Source organism: Schistocerca americana, chromosome 3, assembly GCF_021461395.2.
Source record: "Schistocerca americana isolate TAMUIC-IGC-003095 chromosome 3, iqSchAmer2.1, whole genome shotgun sequence".
NCBI classification, from domain to species: Eukaryota; Metazoa; Arthropoda; class Insecta; order Orthoptera; family Acrididae; genus Schistocerca; species Schistocerca americana.
In genome coordinates this window covers 566476296-566498115 of record NC_060121.1, presented here as the reverse complement: position 1 = coordinate 566498115, position 21820 = coordinate 566476296, and the positions used below count along the sequence as shown (strand labels likewise).

The 21820-nt window shown below is 37.1% G+C and overlaps 1 protein-coding gene across 4 annotated transcripts in view; it reads right to left on the bottom strand.

The window, feature by feature from the left end:
- Positions 1-21820, bottom strand: part of LOC124605694 (tripartite motif-containing protein 2-like) — a 423009-nt gene that overhangs the window by 20215 nt on the left and 380974 nt on the right. For all 4 annotated transcript variants that reach the window (XM_047137554.1, XM_047137553.1, XM_047137555.1 and 1 more), the window contains exons 5-7: positions 19057-19272; positions 4511-4741; positions 898-1599 (exon numbers count right to left, since the gene is read on the bottom strand). In XM_047137554.1, coding sequence (XP_046993510.1) covers positions 898-1599; positions 4511-4741; positions 19057-19272 — 1149 coding nt within the window. The remainder of the gene's footprint in view (positions 1-897; positions 1600-4510; positions 4742-19056; positions 19273-21820) is intronic.

Sequence of the window (21820 nt, the reverse complement as noted above, 5' to 3'; positions counted from 1 at the left end):
AGATTTTAGAGGGAGCAAAAATGAAATGTTTCCTTTTTCAGATAATTTTTCTCATACCATTCTTTGGTATACTTTAAACTCTAAAACATTTCAGTTATTACATATTTCCTACTGTCTCTATGCCGTATGTATATGTGTAGTTAAATTACGTTCTCTTTTTCATTAATTTATTTATTTTTCTCCTGTTCTGTGGAGCCACACGAGTCAAATCTACTTAGTCGAATAAAAAGTCACTACATTATTGGAAGATTCTGATAAAAATAAAGAGAGGAGTTGTAATAAGGTTGATAAGTGAGTGGCGCACACAGTAACAGGTTCTAAACAACGGCAAGGAACTATTTTACAGTGCCATAAGAAAGCCCTTCAATTAATATTTGAAAATACAGAGATTTCTAGCCAAAGTTTTCAGTTCTTAGGGAATTTTCTAGGAAACAGAAACAGCAGAATAGTGCACATCTTTCTACACAGCAGTTAACGGAAGGGATATTCAAGTGCAAATAGTTTTTCTGCATAGTGGTTATTGAATGAATGCTCCAGATAATTTGGAATGATTTTTGTTATTACCACAAATCCGATGAGGGAATACACTGTCGCTTGAAAAAGTTCGAAGACTTATTTCCTTTCTGGCAGATAAGTGACATTTGTGGCATAACTACAGTGGCAGCTTGAACTGACAATGTAAACAACAGGTGTGCATTTGACCAGGCACTGTTAAGCAGTGGGCATGCACTCACAGTGTGTTGATGTTAATGGTACAAATCCCAATGGAACAATATTTTCTCTTTCACACACACACTCCTTGGGACTGCAAACAGGAATTCTGCTGCTTACAGCTGAGTCCGTAATGTGGAAAACTTATTTTGTAAGTATAAAAAGCAAACAGAAAATTATATTTACCTGGAAAAGAAGCTTTCCTTCAGAGTCAAACACAAAAACACAACTGATTCCATTGTCAGCCACTAAAATATGACCATATGTTCTGTCCACAGCTACATCAATAGGTTCTTGGAACGCATTATGAGAAAACTTTGAAAGAGTTTGGCCATCAGTTGACATTTCTGTCACTGTCTTAGTCCTCCAGTTAACCACCACAAGTCCACTGTCAGATACCGCAATTCCTGTACAACTGCGTCCCACAAGTCCCTCATTTTCAATGTGTCTTACAAATTCCAGGTCTTGCGTCAGCACTTTGATTCGAGAATTACCAGTATCCACAACATACACATTTCCAGAGTCATCCACAGCGATGGCAACTGGCTGCAAGAATTCATCTTTGCCAGAACCTCTGATTCCATAGACAGATATGGGATTGTTGTGCTCTGTCACATCGAAGAATAATGGACAGTCTTTGACAGGGCGTTCAAATACAGACACACGTAACATGTAGCGTCCAGGTGCTGGAGGTCTGAAGTGTATACGGTAGGTACCATCGTCACGATCCTCTAGCTCAGCTGGAGGCATATCTGCACTGCTGTCTACTCGGGCCACTTCTGCTTTCACTGGGTCACCACCAGATGTGCGAGGGTCCCCACGGTAGTCAACTGTTCGGAGAACAGCCGATGAACTCAACTGGGTCACAGCTGGGCCTTCGAGATTCACCTGTACCAATTAAAAAATATTAACATATTATCTTTACTTTTATGTCATAGGACTGATATTTCAGGTAATTTTCTACACTGCATCCAACAAATATTAAGCACTCTTAGTTATAACCAAATTCCCATACCTAAGTATGAGAAATTAACTTAATTTTTGTGACACTCTTATCAGTGTTCACATTGAGGAAGTATCATTACCGGTATTCAATATGCTGGCTTCCTTTCCGTTATTTGAGAGTTCCAGTAAATGATTATTCTTATTTTTGATTTGTTACATTATGTCTTAACTACACAAGAAGTGGACTATTGCAGGAAATGATTCAAGTTTGTCCAACTACTTACAATTCTACGAAGTGTGTGTAGAGAATACATCAAACTGTGTACTTTATGCAATATGGTGAAACAGGTGAGGTAAATGTGGCAGCAGAATTCTAACTGCTAACAAATGCACCTGACAGCCTTGTATCATAAAGTTGCCATTTGTGTGAAATGAAGTACTGAAACATTCAATCAGATCTTAAAGTGTATTTGGAATTATTAAATATTACAGGCAGTATTTGCCAGACAGCATCATGACATAAGCATATGCCATTCTTCATGGAGCAACTGGTTGATACTGATCCACAGAAAGAGTACATTGTAATAAAATGGTACTTTCAATAACTGTGAGTACAGGATTCCTGCATTTATACGTAAAATGTGATAAGAGTCTAGATTACAGAAAATGCAACTAGCAGTGGACCTTAATATCACATGGACTTCAAGGTTGACTCCCTATAGTTCATAAAAAGTGTGATTGGTACTGACAATTGAGGTGGACAAATGGCAATGTTGCTGAATGTGGCTTACGGCATTTCACACCTGGTTGCTACTACATGTGTTCTTTGGCAGTAGAAGCAAAAACTTTGACAACATGCAGGTCATATATGTATGCGTGAATTTATTTACAGTTGTTGCTTGTAATCTCAAAAAACTAAAAAAAGAGCTATTTACTATCTAATATGTTATATCATAACGTTATATGTTAAAAACAAACTATTTTTGCAGATCAATGACCATGTGCAGGTTTTTGTTTCTGTCATTAAATATTAGCTTTATTATGCAGCTCTACAATGATTTACAATATTTTATCAACAAGTTAACAGTGATGATCTGAAGAAGGTACTCACTATGAGAGGTCAGTAGCATGCTCCCTTCTTACATTCCTGAGTGTGTTTTACCTATGCTAATGGGAAAACACCACTCGCGTCACTGTCAGAATTTAATTTAAAATATTATTCTTTAGCATTGCTCAACCTATCACTGCTCACTCCAAGATATATAATTAAATTTTCGATGCATTCTTCCATAACACCTTTATTTTTTGCTACCTCTCTAATGATACTTGCAATGCTGATCACAGTTTTCATTCATGTGAAACTTGCATCTTGACTGACAGCTGCTACAAGATTTTCAGCTTGTTTGCAGCAATAATGTAATTTTTTATTTGTGCTCATAGGCCTTCAATGGCAATGAAGCGACACTGATATGGAAGAATCCAAATGATTTCATGCCCATGCAATTTTAGTGATCTTGTCAACTATGCATGTTGGAAACTGTGGTTTCTTTTGTGTCACAATTTTGAGCAATTCTGCCTTCTTCAAATATTCTCTGACATCCACTTTTTACTGTTTCAGCCCCTGAATAATATAATTTTTTCCCCAAAGTTGGTGCCTTATCATGAACAACAGAATGATAAGGGGCAATGTCCATAATGATCACTTACGAGTGAAACATTAACAAGGATTTTGGCACACAACCATCTGATGTACCTGTATGTAAAACAACTATTCACCCTCCTTTTCCAACAGGCACTGCAATGGTCCTCTCAGGCATTCCATCACTCCAGCCTCCACGTAACGAATGGCTGACATTAGCCCACATTTCACCTATCCACATAATATTTTCAGATCTCACACCTATGATCCTGCACAGAAATCTGCATGTGTCCTTTTCATTAATATTTTGCAATCATTAAACACTGCATAGCTGAAGCCTATGTCTTTCAGCACTGTACATAATGAAAATTTGCTTCCTTTAAAAAGATCGTCCTTCTGATGCGACAAGAGTAATTTAGATAGAGGGGGATTGTTCCCTTCTCTTATAATAGCTATATACACACTGAAGTGCCAAAGAAACTAGTGTAGAAATGCATACTCAAATATAGAGATATATTAACAGGCAGAATACAGCTCTGCAGTTGGCAACGTCTTTATAAGACAAGTGTCCGGTGCAGTTGTTAGATTGGTTGCTGCTGCTGCAATGGCAGGTTATCAGGGCTTAAGTGAGTTTGAATGTAGTGTTATAGTCGGTGCACAAGCAATGGCATACAGCATCTCTGAGGTAGCGATGAAATGGGGATTTTCCCAAAATAGATCCTGCAATAATGGAATCAACAATGACTGAAGAGAATCGTTCAATGTGACAGAAGTGCAACCCTTCCACAAATTGCTGCAGATTTCACCACCATTGCATCATTAGTTAATGCAATAAAAGATGCTAATTGTCAAAGTGTTGTGCATCTCAAACCAAGTTCAAGTAGAATACAACAGCCAGATGAAGGAAACCGATGGAAGTTTATCATGTATCTGGGAGTATGAGAGAGTAAGAAAAGGTGGAATTTCTAACCAAAAGCGTGACAATATCTGATCGTTTATGGGTCCGTTCTTATTTGTCTCGTTAAATTACCTAGGATACAATGTAAAAAGCATGAGAATGAGAAATTGTATATCGAAATGGTACCACAGGGGAAAAGAATGGAAGTTTGCACACTCTTCCATCGTCTACAGTGACAATGCACATAGATCCACAGTAACAGTAACAGAGTTTCTGGGAAAGGATAGACATTATTTTGTCATAAGAAATATACTTACTGTACACAGGCTTGGGAATGTTGTCGATGTTCGAACACGACCAAGAGTGACCAGAGCAGATTCCATAGTCTTCAAGCTGTCATTGTGTGAGAAGTCACAAGCTAGGAAAGCATTCTCCCGGGGTTCTCCTAGAGGGCCAGCTGCGTCAAGTTTCTCTGTCAAGCTACCAATTCGTTGTGTTATGTTGCGTACTTCCACCTGATACTGAAGACCTTCACATTCTCGTTCCACCTGCAATAATAGTATTTTGGAAACTACTACTTGCACCACAGCATGTAAAAAACTTATGAGGGGCATAAAGAGTAACAGAAGTTCTAGAATTAAGTTACTGTTGACATTAAAGGTAGCCACAATAGTACAAAGATCCTTCAGATCTGCATATCCCTCTCTGCATATCTGAAGTCCTTCAGTCACAGGACCCTATTCAATTCTCTCCCTTTCACTGCACCAGTTTTAGGTTCCATATAACAAAAACTACTATCTACATCCCTACAGGACTATTTCCATCCTTAAAGTGAGAAAACTGAAAGAATGCATGTTAATGGAACACATCTAAATCATCTTAATTTATCTAATAATATTTTACTGTTTTCTTCTATTGCAGATGATCTTAATGGACCAAGTTGGAAAACAGGGTTCAAAATGAACTAAACCAACACACACTGAAAAGAAAATTGTAAAAATCCGTAACTAAATCACAGAATCAGTTTGAGTTGTCGTATTTATGACATTTGCACACGTTCGCCTGTATGTGCAGTACAAGAAACAAACAATGGTGGTTTCAAAACTAAGCTACCCATGTGTGTGAAAAGGAAAGTGTATAACCAGTTTGGATTACCAGTTTTGACTTACGGCAGTGAGGTATGGACATGAACTGCGGAAACTATTCAAAAGTGAGTATTGCTCAGTGAATGATGGAGAGCTGCTTATTGCAAATTATTAGCAGAGGCATGTTCTCTGCTGGATTAGAAGAGAGAGAGAAGGAAATACCATGGCAGCAACCTAACGAATGGTGACATACGATGAATGCATATAGCTGAAGATCACAATGCACTGAAAAAGACTTTGGTTATCAGTGGGGGCAATTTTTTATTTACATATCTAGAGTTTAGTAGGACCAAATAAAGGAGCCAATCTATTTATTTACACATCCACTTCCTTAGGAACAAACTGAGGAGCCAGTCTCCATGGTTATGGACGAAGTCGGTTCATGTAATTACATTAGAAAAGCTAATCTATATCTATACTACTATAATTATAAAAATGTTTGACACCGAAACTTCCTGACAGATTAAAACTGTGTGCCGGACCAAGACTCGAACTCGGGACCTTTGCCTTTCTCGGGCAAGTGCTCTATGGCCATGTCTCCGCAATATCCTTTCTTTCAGGAGTGCTAGTACTGCAAGATTCGCAGGAGAGCTTCTGTAAAGTTTGGAAGGTAGGAGACGAGGTACTGGCAGAAGTAAAGCTGCGAGGACGGGGCAAGAGTCGTGCTTGGGTAGCTCAGTTGGTAGAGCACTTGCCCGCGAAAGGCAAAGGTCCCGAGTTCGAGTCTCGGTCCGGCACACAGTTTTAATCTGCCAGGAAGTTTCATATCAGCGCACACTCCGCTGTAGAGTGAAAATTTCATTCTATGTTTGACATTATTACAAAAATCTCAAGATGTTCTTGCTAGATGGACTTCAAACTTTCACAGAATAATCTGACTCTACCACACACATGGGGAGGGGGGGGGGGGGGGGGGGTTTGGTTAGCAAAAATCTTGAAAAGTTCACGACCAAAGTACATAGGCTGTATATGCTTTTAAACAGTGTTGTGCTGTGCCCTGCTATGAAAAGCGTGCAGCTTCATTTTCTTTCCGGCAGTCAGAGTTAACCACAACAGCTGAGCATTTTAACATTACTCAAATTGTTTCTCCAATACACATTTTTTCTCCTTATACATAATGTTAAACAAAAGCAGTGTACTCAGTCATATGCTATTTTGCTTTATTCCTCAGAGTTGGTTTTAATAGAAAACAGGAAGTTATATTTATGGCTTATTTGCATACGATTACACTTTTACTACTGAATCTGAATCATCCAAAAATTTTGTAATCCTGCCATTTCACAAATTAAAAGTATGGAATAATGTCAGTGAAGCTACTATCCTCACAGATGCAGCAGCAAGAGAGGTCTATCATACCCCATATACAATTTACATATGCATTTTAGATGACTGCAATTCCCAGGCAAGGATCCGTTGCTAATAACAATAAACAAAGCTCAAGGTCAGAGGGAGGAGGAGGAGGAGGAGAAAAAACGGATTTGGGGGGGGGGGGGCAGAAAGAGAAAGAAGAAGAAGAAGAGGAGGAGGAGGAGATTAGGATGTACAATTCCCATACATATTTATCAATTACAAAGCATAGCTGTGTTTGCTAGTAAGAAATAAAGCAAATTTAACATGAATCCTATACAAATGGCAAGCTGCCGAGTTCATATTAGCATAATCAACACCGTATCAGAGAAATGTTCTTAAATTTTTTTCCAGGAACACACTGACGGAATAGCCATGAGGAAGTTCTTCAACTTAGCCTAAAAAAATGTGATGATTACTGCTAGGATATTTTAATTCTAGTGGTAGCTTATTGAAAATGGATGCAGCAGAATACAGTACACCTTTCTGCACAAGAGTAGAGAAATTCAATCCAAATGCAGGTTGGATTTCTTCCTAGCATTAACTGAATGAAAGCTGTTAGCTCTTGGAAATAATCTCATGTTGTTAACAATAAATGACATTATATATGTGGTGTATGTTCTTTCATACATCTTAAAATAACACACACCATTTATGATGACGGCCAATGATCCCTTCAGTGCAGATCCACACCAAGCTCGAACTCTTAAGGGAATTTGTGAGATGCTGCAAGAAATGAAGATAATGAGAGGGCCACTACATCAGTAGTGTGTGGTACAAGTTGAGAATTTTGGTGTGATGGGAGGTGTGCTAGGGTAGTCTGTGCAGTTGTGATGACCTCTGTGTCTGGATGGCATAGTGGTCAGCACATCAGCTTAGTAAGCAGGAGACTCGGGTTTGAATCCTGGTGATTCAACATGCTCTGTTGTTATAAATCAGTTCCCAGTGATAGCTAATCCCTTTAATCTCTACATGTCTTAACAACCAATATTTAAAAGAAGTGTACTGAGTTTTTTCACAAGATCCTGGACATAGTCTATCAATGACAGCTTACCATCTATCTAAACACTTAGGAATTTGAATTGTTCAGACTCATTAAACATATACCCATTCTGTGCTGTCAAAATCTCAGTTTTAACTGAGAAAACTGAGTTTTACTGTGATTTATTATCAATTTATTTTCTTCCAGCGATGGACTTTTATCTTCAGTTGCACTATTTGACACATTGCCTATGTTGCACTCAACATCCTTCAGTATCAAGCTAGTATCATCAGTGAACAGAAGCATTTTAGAATAACCTGTCGTATTAGAAGATATATCATCTATTACATAAGACACAATCGTGGTTCCATCACTGACCTCTGAGGGACGCTCTACTTCACCGTGCCCCATCCAGACACCAACTCACAGCCATTCTCATTATTGTAGAGAATGACCTTTTCCTTCTGTTCTTTAAGTATGTGAGGAACCAGTTGTCAGCTACTTCCTCATTTTCTATAACAGTTTAACTTCTGCAGTAATACCAGTTGTTTCAAAATGAGTATTAGGGTTTTAAGGCTTTGTAGCATTTACTATATTCAACTTACAGTTATAAATAATACATGAAACAAAAGAACAACTCAAACAGTTTCATCTGTATACCTGTGAACAACAGTGAAGAACTTTTTGAAGGGGAGAGAGTCTTTCATGCATAGCTCCCAGAAATCACTTCGGAAGGTTAATTCTGAATTAGCAATTCCAGTGACGTATGTGTGAAGACTTTTAAGCAGACATTTACAACTATGTCCTTATCATTTGCAGTTGTTACAAGCACTACAGCCTTCAGACAATTAGTTACATACCAACTTTGCAAACAGAATGTAGCTGCATGAGGATGATTTTCTGGATTGTGCCATCTTCAATGGTGAATCAATGTTTCACCTACATGGAAATGTGAACATACATAATGTTGATTTTCTGGATTGTGCCATCTTCAATGGTGAAGCAATGTTTCACCTACATGGAAATGTGAACATACATAATGTGCACATCTGGAGGTTAGCAAATCCCCATGAGATGGTACAGTTGCAATGAGATTCCCCTAAACTGAATGTTTTTGTGCCATAGCTGGTGGAGAATATATAGGCCTTTCCTTTTTGGTGAAGCAACTATAACTAGTGTTTCTTATCTTGATGTGCTAGAAATGTGGCCTTTTCCTCGAATGGAAAAAGCTGAACCACAGAAATTCATTTGGCAGCAAGATGGTGTGCCACCTCACTGGCATAATTCAGTATGTAATTGGTTAAACGATATTGCACCCGACTGCTAGGTTGGCCACAAGTGGCTAAATAGGGCATGTTTTGCTTGGGCTCCACATTCACCCAATCTAACGCCCTGCAATGTTTACCTTTGGAGATTCGTAAAGGATCATGTGTATGTGGCTCTCCTACCAGCTGATCAACCCAACTTAAGAGAAGGGGTTGAAGCAGTTGTTGCAACAATTTCTCCAGATACAGTTATCAAGGTTCGGGAAGAATTCACCATCAACTGTGTGCTGTATGACAAATGTGATTCATTTGATGTGTATTTATAACTAAGTGAAATGTAATAAATGCTACAAAGCCTTAAAACCCTGATATTCATTTTGAAACACCCAGTATTTTGCCATCAACAGACTAAAACTCCTTAGTTAAATCAAAGAAGGCACTTAATGTTCATAACTTCTGGTTTGATCAGTCCAGTACCTCACATAAAAAAAAGAATATAACATTTTCAGTTGTTAATCCCTTCTAAAACTAAACTTGCTTATTCACATTTATCAATTAAAAATGTACACGATTTCAAGCATAATTCAAAGACATATCAAATGTTTCTCTAATCTGTTTTATTTCTTACTTACACACAAGTGGTTTCACAAAATCTTTGGCCATTCTCTATTTTCTTTAATTTTTTTATTAAGCTGTTTTACTATTGAGTACTTCAATCCTTTTGGAAACTGACCATTCCTAAAGGAAAAATTACAAATGTGGCTAACATACACAGCACAGTGCTTCAGTATCCTGCTAGATACCCCATCATATCCATGACTGTCATTAGTATTTAGTGATTAATTACTGACACAGCCTCCCTCCTGTCAGTATCACGAAAGTGTATTCCAGATAGCAGTATTGGTAAGCCATTTTCCAGGAGTTATACGATTTTCTACAGAAAATAAGCTTTTACTTAATTCTCTTGCTGTATTCAGACTGTGACTGTTAATACTGGATATATATCTGACTTATCAGTAATAACATGTTTATTATGATGTATTGACTTAATATACCTTTGACCATGTTCTGTGGGCCTGCCACTTCCTTCATGACTGACCGTACTGCTTTATTTTTATCCTGAGAACTAGCTATTCTGTTTGCATATCACATGGTTTTTACCGTCCTAATAACATTTTAAGCACTTCACAGCAGCATTTATAATGGGCTACTGTAGTTCAATTGTTGCTGTTTCTAATGTTTTGATGTAATTACACTTCTTTCCGTATGCTATCCTTGTTCCATTAAACAGCCATGCAGGTTGCCTGTTAGTACTAGTGCCCTGTTTAAAATGCTCTAATGGAAAGCAACTTTGAAAGCGCATGAAAGTGTGTTAAGGAAGTATTATATTGTGCACATGCATGTGTACATGAACACACACAAATTCCTTGTAGTATTAAACTTGTGCATCATAGTCTGAAAGGCCATTAACCCCTTTAGTAATTGAATCCACTGTCTAATAATGAAGAATGAAGGAACTTTTTTTATTATTATTATTTATGATACTGTTCCCTTACACTCTGGTTAGAGATAATACAGTCTACATCAGATGATATGAATTTAGAGATCTTCCAATATCCTTGTACAATCACTTACAAAATTAAGTCACCACATACAACTAAATTTTGAATGAATAACTCTCTCTGGCTTCTATCTTGAAGAGAAAAGTGAAAATTCAATTGCTCCTGCACAGCACTCAATGACCTGTTCAGTGCAGTGCTTTAGTACATCAAGAGATTCAAATGGGATATCAATTTTCACATACACGGCAACTCCCCCACTATTCAAAGAGCTCCCCGAGAAACAGCCAGCTGATCTGTATCTTGGCACAGAAAGCCTCTGAGTCACTGTTTCAGTGGTGCTCTCATGTACACATAATGTCCGAGTCAATATCAGCAAGCAGTTCCCTAACTTTATCTCTAATAACACTTATATTTTGAGGAAATATGCCAGTTCCTGAAGTACTTTGATACAACTGTACAGTCACAAGAATTCAGCTCTGGTGTACTGCATTTGTTCACAAGCTGTGATTGCAAGGCCCCTGATGAGGCAGAGTGGCAATGACAAAAGAGTTTGAATTATGTACACAACCACCTTCCTACATAAAAACACAAAAGGAAAGTCCATAGTGACTATTGAGAAAGTCACATATAAAAGAATTATAAACTTTCTCAACAAGCACAACCTAATGTTTGGAAAACAAAATGGATTCTTAAAATGTAAATCAACTAGCACAGCATCTGCTCAGTTGACTGAAGAGGTAATAAGTGGCATTGAGAACAAGCCCCATGTTGTACTTATATATAACGTCCATGAGGAACCTTTCGAGTGTGTGAATGCTACTATCCTATTATGTAGGTGAGCTATGGAAATTGGCATTAGAAGCACTGTTCGTGACCTTATAAAGTCTTACGTAAGTAACCAAAAACAGTTTGTACTGCTTAAAACTCGAAGTGGTGTTCATAAATCCAAAATCACTAACATAAAATATGGAGTTCCCCAGGCCTGTATTGGGTCCTCTTCTGTTTTTTGATTTATGTAAATGGCATAAAATATTGCCTTCAAAGTTCCAAAGTATTTCTGTATGCGAATGACGTGTCCATTGTGTGTAAAAAGGAATCATTTAACAAACTAGGGACCCATTGTAATGATGTGACAAATGAAATTTTTCAGTATTTTAACAAAAGCCACTTAAATGTAAACACCAGTAAAACATGTCCCATGGAGGTCAACAACAGTAGTTATAATGATAAAATTAAACTATACATACATAATGAATTAGTAAAATAAAAACTGATAGGGGTGGCCGCCAATTGTGAAATTCAGATTCGATTCATACTGCGCATAATAAAAGCTCATGGCCAGAGGTGTAATGTGACAAAGCACCAAGATGCACTTCTCTGCCGTTGTCGAGAAAATCGACAGTTAAAAGAAACCGTTGCTGTGAAATACTCTCTACGATTAATAATTTTCTACAGCGTCGTGGCGCAGTGGTAAGCACTCGGGTTCGTAATCCGAAGGTCGCTGGATCGAATCTCGAGCCATGCATTTTTTTTTATTATTAGTTTTTTGTAATTCAAATATATATATAAATACTATTAATGAATTGCTTATGCATGTTGGTGAAGGCGGATCGCTCTCCAATTGTACAGCCTCCATTTTTCCGTTTTTTTGACAGGGTGTACCAAAGCTCTCCCGTCCGCACTGATTTTCGACGATGTTATAAGTTGCGCTAGGGACCGCATCTACCTTCTTTCGAAGGTAGCAGGCAACTACGCTGTTATGCGGCGGCTCGTTTCGGCCCATTCAACATCTGTCCTTCAAGTGTAACGAGCGAGTAACGGAGTTTATATTTCATAACTGCCGCAGCAAATTTGTGTTCGTGGGGTCTCTATTCCAATTCGAACGTTTGACTTACGCTATATGTATTCGTTTCGCAACACCGTTTCTACGTCTTCCGTTAACTATACGTAGATAACATTATGAAGACAATTAATAACATTTGTGAAATACAACTTTGTTTGCGGAATACATAATGATGTTCGAAGTCGCCAGTTATTCCACGACAAACGACTTTCAACAACTTATTATATGCATAATTGTTGCAACTGATTTCCGGGAATTATATATAGATATGGTTATAATAGGGGGAAACATTCCACGAAGGAAATATATATCTAAAAACAAAGATGATTTGACTTACCAAATGAAAGTGCTGGCAGGTCGACAGACGCACAAACAACCACAAACATACACACAAAATTCAAGCTCTCGCAACAAACTGTTGCCTCATCAGGAAAGAGGGAAGGAGAGGGAAAGACGAAAGGAAGTGGGTTTTAAGGGAGAGGGTAAGGAGTAAAACCCACTTCCTTTCGTCTTTCCCTCTCCTTCCCTCTTTCCTGATGAGGCAACAGTTTGTTGCGAAAGCTTGAATTTTGTGTGTATGTTTGTGGTTGTTTGTGCGTCTGTCGACCTGCCAGCACTTTCATTTGGTAAGTCAAATCATCTTTGTTTTTTTATATATATATATATATATATATATATATATGCTAAAAAAAAAAAAAAGGGCTGCACGGCGCGAGATTCGATCCGGTGACCTTCGGATTACGAACCCGAGTGCTTACCGCTGCGCCACGACGCTGTAGAAAATTATTAATCGTAGAGAGTATTTCACCGCAACGGTTTCTTTTAACTGTCGATTTTCTCGTCAACGGCTGAGAAGTGCATCTTGGTGCTTTGCCACATTACACCTTTGGCCATGAGCTTTTATTATGCGCAGTATGAATCGAATCTGAATTTCACAATTGGCGGCCTCCCCTTGTGAGTACAAAATTCCTTGGTTTAACAATTCAAAGCAATCTAAAATGGGACACACATGTTGACACTCTAGCATGTAAGTTGTTTACAAATATATTTGCAGTTAATATGATTTGCAAGTTCTGCAAAGACACTGTTGTTCCAAAGACTGCATACCATGCTTTATTTTCCTCTCACCTGAATTATGGAATAGAAATTTGGGGAGGAACCACCAAAACAAATTTAAATAAGCAGTTAATACTTCAAAAAAGATCTATAAGATTCATGCCATGGCTAGTTTCCGAATACTGGTTTGCTAACCATAGTAAACATGTACATCCTAAAAGCCTTATTAGTTGTTAAAAGGCTGCAGCCCAACATTCGTTCTGATTTGCATAAGTAAAATACCAGATATAAAAAAAAAATTACATCAGCAACCACAGAACAGCACTATGAAAAGGGTCCACAATGCAGGTTTAAAATTAGCCAGTGAACTGCCCACTACAGTTAACGACCCTTCCCACAATGAAGCTTAAATTTCAGCTAAGGAAATTCCTGTTACAAAATTCCTTTTACACATTAGAAGAATATCATACTTACATGCAGAATAAGTGCTTTGAAAAAATATTAAATATTGTTAAACAAACCATTTTATTTGTAATATAATTATTTTGTTAAACAATGATATATTCAGAAGAATGTATTATTGTGTTATGCATCAAGAACTGTAAGCTGTGTTTGTACATACGCAATGAATCATTCGATATTGTATAAAGTACTATTATTATTACTATTATTATTATTTAGCGGAGAGCTTCATGTTTGTGTGTCACTGGATGTTGCAACCAAGAAGGTGTTATTGTGTCTGTAGTTGTACTTTTTCTATATATTTTAAAAGTATGTGTCTGCATATTGATGTCATGGTGAGATGCAGGAAGGTTTATGGATTTTGTTGCCAGTCTCCATTGTGAACTGAATGGACGCCCTTGTCTACCCATCTAACTGTTTATACAGTGTCCCTTGGAACTGGAAATAATTTTGTGCTAAGCATGTTGAGTCATTCAATTCCTCAGGGTTGACATCAGACCTGTATGTCAACTCCGTCAGGATATTAACATATTCCCCTACTGTTATGTTGGAAAAGAAACTAGAGACATCAGAGGACTCTAATTTATCACTGTGTGAGATAAACAGGTGTTTTATTTACAGGATCCACTGAGTTTGAAATACCATGCTTTGATTTGAATTTAGACTTGCTCTTATTTAAGGTGTCCAGTTTCCTAGCCAGTTTGTAAGGTGAAGCACTGAATGATGGTACAACTGGGTCGATGGGTACACCTTTCTTATGTAGTTTAGGAAGCCCATACGTTCTAGGAGGCACTGGGTTCATATTAGTTAATAGCTTTGATTCAAAATCTGTAAATATGCTTTTTTCATGCCCACATTCCTGATTTAATCCTAAATTACCAAATACAACTTAATACTTCCCCTCTTCTGAACTTCACATAATCCTCCATTTTCCATCACATTCCACATTGTTCCTTCATATTCCTACTTTTCCTCTATGTATTCACTTATTTTTAATATGTTGTGATTGCCTGTATACTCCATATACTCAGTTGTCACACCTGCTAATTCTTTTTAATTGGTTTCTGCACACTTTCCATGTTTAACACCGCTTGAAATAGACTTGTCAAGTACTAATTTTGCTTTATTTTATTTTGTATGTTTATTTTATGTAAACTGTTATATAGGCTCAGATTTTGAGTATGGTGTTCGTGTTTTTCCTGCTCACTGCCTTTATACTGTATTCATTTACTGTACAACATTTTGTGTTTTAAATTGCATTACCACCACTCAGTCAAGGGTGGCATGTACTATACGTCCATGCTACAGTCTAGATGACTAAAGTCTTTTCCAGTGTTGTTTACAAACATTGCAACTTCTTTGGCTACGGTAGTTATATAGTCTGATTATGGCCTTGTAAGCTGAAAAGTGGTTAACTCAATAAATTAATCCTGTATAACATAACCAATATAATGCTTTTCATTTAGTATGACGTTTTTCTACCTAGAATCAACAGAGGAAGCAGTTAACATAAAAATTTTATAATTACCGAAAAAGGTATGTGTATGTCATGTAAGTCATGTTACTATAGTAAAATGATTTTATGAACTAACTACAACGATTTCAAATTTTACTTTCTAGAAAGAATGTAACTACTACTACTACTACTACTACAATAATAATAATAATAATAATAATAATAATAATAATTCTATTACTACAAAGACGTAACACAATCAAATTGTGCTGCTGGATCACTGTAACATAGCAAAATCCTGATGGATGAGATTTTAATTTAAGACTGTCTCTACTATTAACAAACTGTAGGTGGGTGATGGACACACATAAAGGCAAACAGTCACACACTAAGTCCTCTTCTCGAAACAGGTAAAATGGTAATTTAAAAAAAAAAAAAAAAAAAAAAAGTTTTTTTTTTAACTGACGTTATTTTGATGTATACTCATTCGACGGTTCTCATTATAACTGATAATTCACAAGTAGCAAGTATTTTTAAGAATTTTTTTCTAAATGTAACAGCAAAAATAGTATTAAATGATTCAGTTGAAGAAGCAAAAAGCTATTTTAAAAATAATATTTCACAAAACTTCAAGCAACTATTAACACACCAATATTTGTCACTTAGATTAATAGAACTATAAAAGTCCTCAAAAACAAAAGCTCATATCATGTTGATGTAGTTTCAAACAGAATTCAGGAGTTGTTTTAACTTAACAAGTAATGTCCTTAGTGATGTATGTAATGCTTCACAGACAGTGATTTTTCCACACATTAAAATATGCAATTGTTAAACCTCTTAATAAGAAAGGTGATATGAAAGACTTCAATAATTACTGTCCAATTTTCCTACTGACACCTTTTCCCAAAATATTTGAAAAACTAGTGTACTCAAGATAAGCCTCACATTTAAGTTGAAACAATTTACTTAGCATATCACAGTTTGGATTCCGGAAGGATTGGTCTATAGAGGATGATATTCACGCATTCAATCACAAAATATCAGAAGCCCTAAGTAATTGAGTATTGCCAGCTGGTGTCTTCTGTGGCATTCTCAAGGCATTTGATTGTGTGGGTAATATTACACTCTAAGGAAAACAAGTTTTATCGAACTGATGGCTTTACACACAACTGGTGTGAACTGTATTTAACAGGTAGATTGCACAAAGTTGTGCTGAATAATTCAAACAGCAATGTAGGAGAAAGAATTTTAGTGACTAGGGAGAAACCGTGAAGGGAGCCCCACAGGGTTCAATTTTGGGTCCACTTCTATCCTCAATTCATGTAAATGACTTTCCAATTAAGATTCATCAAGCAGCATTGGTACTTTTCGCAAAAAGCACTAATTTTGTAACGAATCCAGTTAGAGAGAGAGAGAGAGAGCTACGGAAGAGATTGCCAGTGATATTTTTTAAAGTATAAAGTGTTCTCTGAAAATGTACATCCCTTAAATTTGGAGAAAACACAATATATTAAGTTCTGTTCAACAGACAGACATACCAAAAATTAATGTAGCATATGAAACTTAAGTCGGTAAGCAGGGGAGATGTTCCAAATTTTAGGATGTATATATTGATGAAAACTTAAACTGGAGGAAGAGTATTTGAGCTGCTTGAACAGTTAAACTCAGTTACTTTTGCTCTTTATTTATGTGGTAAACTTCAAAACAAAAAAAAATAATGTGACATATTTTGCGCATTTCCACTCAGTAGTGTCTTATGGGATAGTTTTCTAGGTTAACTCATCACTCGGAAAGAAAAGAAGTACTGACAGTGCAAAAGCAAAGTGTAAGAATATGTGGCATTCACCTGTGGTTGACATGTAGGTACACCTTCAAGCAATTAGGCATTTCAGCTACATTATCATAATATATAAATTCGCTAATAAAATTCATCTAAAATAATTCATAGCAATTTGAGAAGATCAATGACCTCCAAACCTACTAGAGGAAAAATGATCTTTATTCTGTGCCACAGTAGGTGGGGGCGGGGGGGTTAGAGTGTGCAAGGCAGTCTATCATGCCCCAGCTGCCACTTGCAGAAGGGTACCACACGGTCTCCAACACATACAAGACTTTTGGGAAAATATGATGTGCGGATGGATATGTGTGTGTGTGTGTGTGTGTGCGCGAGTGTATACCTGTCCTTTTTCCCCCCTAAGGTAAGTCTTTCCGCTCCCAGGATTGGAATGACTCCTTACCCTCTCCCTTAAAACCCACATCCTTTTGTCTTTCCCTCTCCTTCCCTCTTTCCTGATGAAGCAACCTTGGGTTGCGAAAGCTTGAATTTTGTGTGTATGTTTGTGTTTGTTTGTTTGTGTGTCTATCGACCTGCCAGCACTTTTGTTTGCTAAGTCTCATCATCTTTTTTTTTTAGATTTATTATTATATTCTATATATTACATTACTATATGTGTTTCTGGGGGGGACACAATAAAGTGCATGTCATATCCCAGGTGCCGAGGGGGCAAGGGGCCCGATAAAGTATTGTGACCCGGGCACCACTTCACTACGTCACTGCCTTTGTTACCCATTATTAAAGCTGTTAATGGTCAGAAAGGAATTCAGTATGCAGTAACTGAAAATTTTTGTCATTTGCCCAATAACATAGCTAGCAAAGTGAGATTTAAGTCTAACCTAAAACTAAACTATTTCTGCTGAACAACTCCTTTTATTCCATGGATTAATTTTTATTTAAGAACTGTAGCCTGCAAAAATAAAAAATATAAAACTAGTTTTTAAGTGAAACTTCCTGCCATATTAAAGCTGTGTGCCGGACCGAGACTCGAACTCGGGACCTTTGCCTTTTGCGGGCAAGTACTCTACCATTGAGCACTTGCCCACGAAAGGCAAAGGTCCCGAGTTCGAGTCTCGGTCCGGCACTCAGTTTTAATCTGCCAGGAAGTTTCATATCAGCGCACACTCTGCTGCAGAATGAAAATCTCATTCTAGTTTTTAAGTGTAGTTGCACAAGTAAGACTAATGAATAACATTTCTGTTCATGTTAATACTAATCACAGATACGTATTCAGTAAACTGACTCATTCCATATTTCAACAACACAATTGATCAAATAATCTACAAAACACATAACTAAATAATATTGTCAAAATTGTTTTTTGTTGAACAAGATACATCAGCCAACGTACATAAGTAGTTTTGGCTTTTAATTGCATGTTTCATTTATCCTTTTTCAGTTGTTTGCTTTGCAACTGTCATTTCCACGTAATCACGTATCCAAGATTTGAGCATAAAACGAGGCATGCCATAAATGCTCTAAACATGATGCCCAGTAACCCAATTAAAATCAAATGGTGACTGTAGGGTAAGGACATTATATACCCTGGATAGAACTTAATATGAAAGATGAAGCACAGAACTCTGTAGTTTGTTTTTTTATTTTATTTTTTTGTTGCAATTATTTTGGGGATCAGGCAGCATCGTAATAAAACTAGAGCTACTAAGAAACTTAATTGCTCTAGTTTTGTAGTGAAGCAACCTAAAACCCAAAATTATTTTATTCAAAATAACATTGGCTATGGAAGATAATGAACTTTTATCAGTAGCCTGCCTTTGCACTCAGACAGAAATCCTGTGATGAATTTAAGGGGATAAAGGTAAAGCACAGTATTAGACAAAGAATGATACATCACCAATTTAATAATCCATTTAGTGCACTATATTAGAAGCAATAACGTGAAACACTGACTTTGTTCTTTTCCCCGTCAATGAGAGCGAGTTGTTCCTCGAGTACACGTCGCTTCTCTTCACAGGCATCTCTAACTGCAGTAACCATTTCCTGCCTTCGAGATTCCAGTTGTGCAGCCACATCAGCAAATGTTCTGTTCACCTGATCGAGGCACTGCTCTGCTGCCAAATCCAACCTCTGAAGTTCTTGCCTTACAGCATCTTGAGCCTGCGACAGCTGCAACAAATGAAACAATTTAACATCTTTTGTCTGGAGATGATACTTAATATGACCAAAGAACATGTTAACTTCTCAAACAATTTATGTAAATGCACTAATTACTTTTCTAACTTATGCTGTATTCAATATATAATACTTTAGCAATATAACTGCAACTTAATTCATATCTGTAGGGATATAAGCATTACAATTAAAAGCATTTTATTGTTATTTTTGATTCCATAACATCACTAATGTATTTCCCATAAAATTTCAAAAAGTATCATTGCCATTTTGATCATCAATCTTACGACTGGTTTTCTGCAGTTCTTAATTCCCATCACTTGCCCATTATTCTTCCATTCAACATAACTGCTGCAGCCTACACAATAAACAATCTGTTATTAATTAAGTGTAGGATATGTTGAACAGCCAAGATTGCTAATGCTAATGCTAATACCAATGCTGGTTGGAATGTTGGTGTGACAGAAATGTTCAAAACTCAAAAAATTTGGCTGCCGAGGAAAAGGAGAAGGCTGCATAAAGTTGCTTTGCATAAATGCCTGTCACACTGCCTCACTCCAAGACACACCCAAGAGATTTAGAATGTTGATAATGACCCTGTCCAATGGACAGATCACTATGTCTACATCCACATTACATTTATACTCTTCAGACCACCATAAGGTGCTTGGCAGAAGGTATGTCCCATTGTACCAGTTATTAGGATTTCTTCTTGTTTCATTTGTGTATGGAACATGGAAAGAGTAACTGTTTGAATGCCTCACAACACCTATGTGAGCGATATATAGGGGGTTGTAGTATATTCCTAGAGTAATCATTTAAAGCTGGTTCTTGAAATTTCGTTAATAGACTTTCTCGGGATATTTTTAAGTCTATCTTCAAGAGTCTTCCAGTTCAGTTCCTTCAATACCTGTGTGATACTCTCCAATGGATCAAACAAACCTATGACCATTCATGCTGCCCTTCTCTGTATATTGTCAATATCCCCTGTTAGTCCTATCAGATATGGGTCCCACACACTCTAACAATATTGTAGAACCGGCTGTATGAGTGATTTGTAAGCAATATCCTTTGTAGACTGATTGCACTTCCACGGTATTCTACCTATAAACCAAAGTCTACCACCTGGTTTACTCAAACTGAAACTGTGTGGTCATTCTATTTCACATCCCTACAAAGTGTTACAACTAGGTGTTTGTATGACTTGGCCAATTCCAGTAGCGACTAATTGATATTATAATCATAGGAACTATGGTTTTTTTCATTTTGTGAAGTGCAAAATTTTAGTTCTGAACGTTAACGCAAGTTTCCAATCTGTGCACCACTTTGAAATCTTAGTAAGATCTGACTGAATATTTATGCAGCTTCTTTCAGATAGTACTTCATTATAGATTCCTGGATCATCTACAAAAAGCCTGATTTTACTTTTAATATTGCATGCTAGGTCATTAATATACAACATGAACAGCAAGGGTCCCAACACATTTCCCTGGGGCACACCAGAAGTTACTTCTACATCTAACGATGACTCTCCAACCAAGACGACATGCTGTGTCTTCCCTAGCACAGTTCTCAGTCCAGTCACAAATTTCACTTAATACACCATATGATCATACTTTTGACAATAAGTGTAAGTGTGGTACTGAGTCAAATGCTTTTTGGAAATCAAGAAATACAACATCTAGCTCACTGGCTTGATCCACTATGTTTTGTGAGAAAAGGTCAAGTTGTGTTTCATATGATTGTTGTTTTCGGAATCCATGCTGGTTTACACTGTGGAGGTCATTCTGTTCAAGATACCTCATTATGTTTGAGCTCACTACCTTCTTGTAGACAGTGTAGTCTGTGTCTTTTTCCAAGAACTGGGCATGGTTTTTTGTTCAATGGATCTACGATAGATTATAATTAGAAGAGGGGCTAACTCACCTGGAATTTCAGTATAGAATTTGACAGATTCCATCGGGCCCTCGAGCTTTGTTCAATTTTAAGGATTTCAGCTGTTTCTCAATACCACTAACATTAATATGCTTCACAGTCCTCTCCGTACTATTTGAGAGTAGTAGACTATGTGCCTGTATCGGATTTCACCCTCTCCTTTCCCTTTCAGCCTTAACAATACAACATTAAGGTGTACAAGCAGGATTCCCTCATTTGCTCCCGCTCCTGATTTCCTGAATATGGGACTGACTTCTGACTTTAGTGAAGTTAATGTAATATTGATAATCCAAATACAATTGAAAAATAGAATTATTATGGTTGGAACACATAAGAATCCTTAGCTTTTATCACAAAAATTAAATGTCTCAATTCCATTTGTTTTCCTAACAATCACAATCCCCAGAAACTGCAAGAACCAAGTTGAATGCGGCAACTAAGTGCGATAAAGGCTGACAGGCACCAGCTAAGTCAGAATGCTGTCGCGTGGTGAGTTCCTTTGAAAAGTGCTTGAAGCTACCAGATGCCTTGGAGGAAGTTTATATTAATTTTGTGTGTGTGTGTGTGTGTGTGTGTGTGTGTGTGTGTGTGTGTGTGTGTGTGTGTG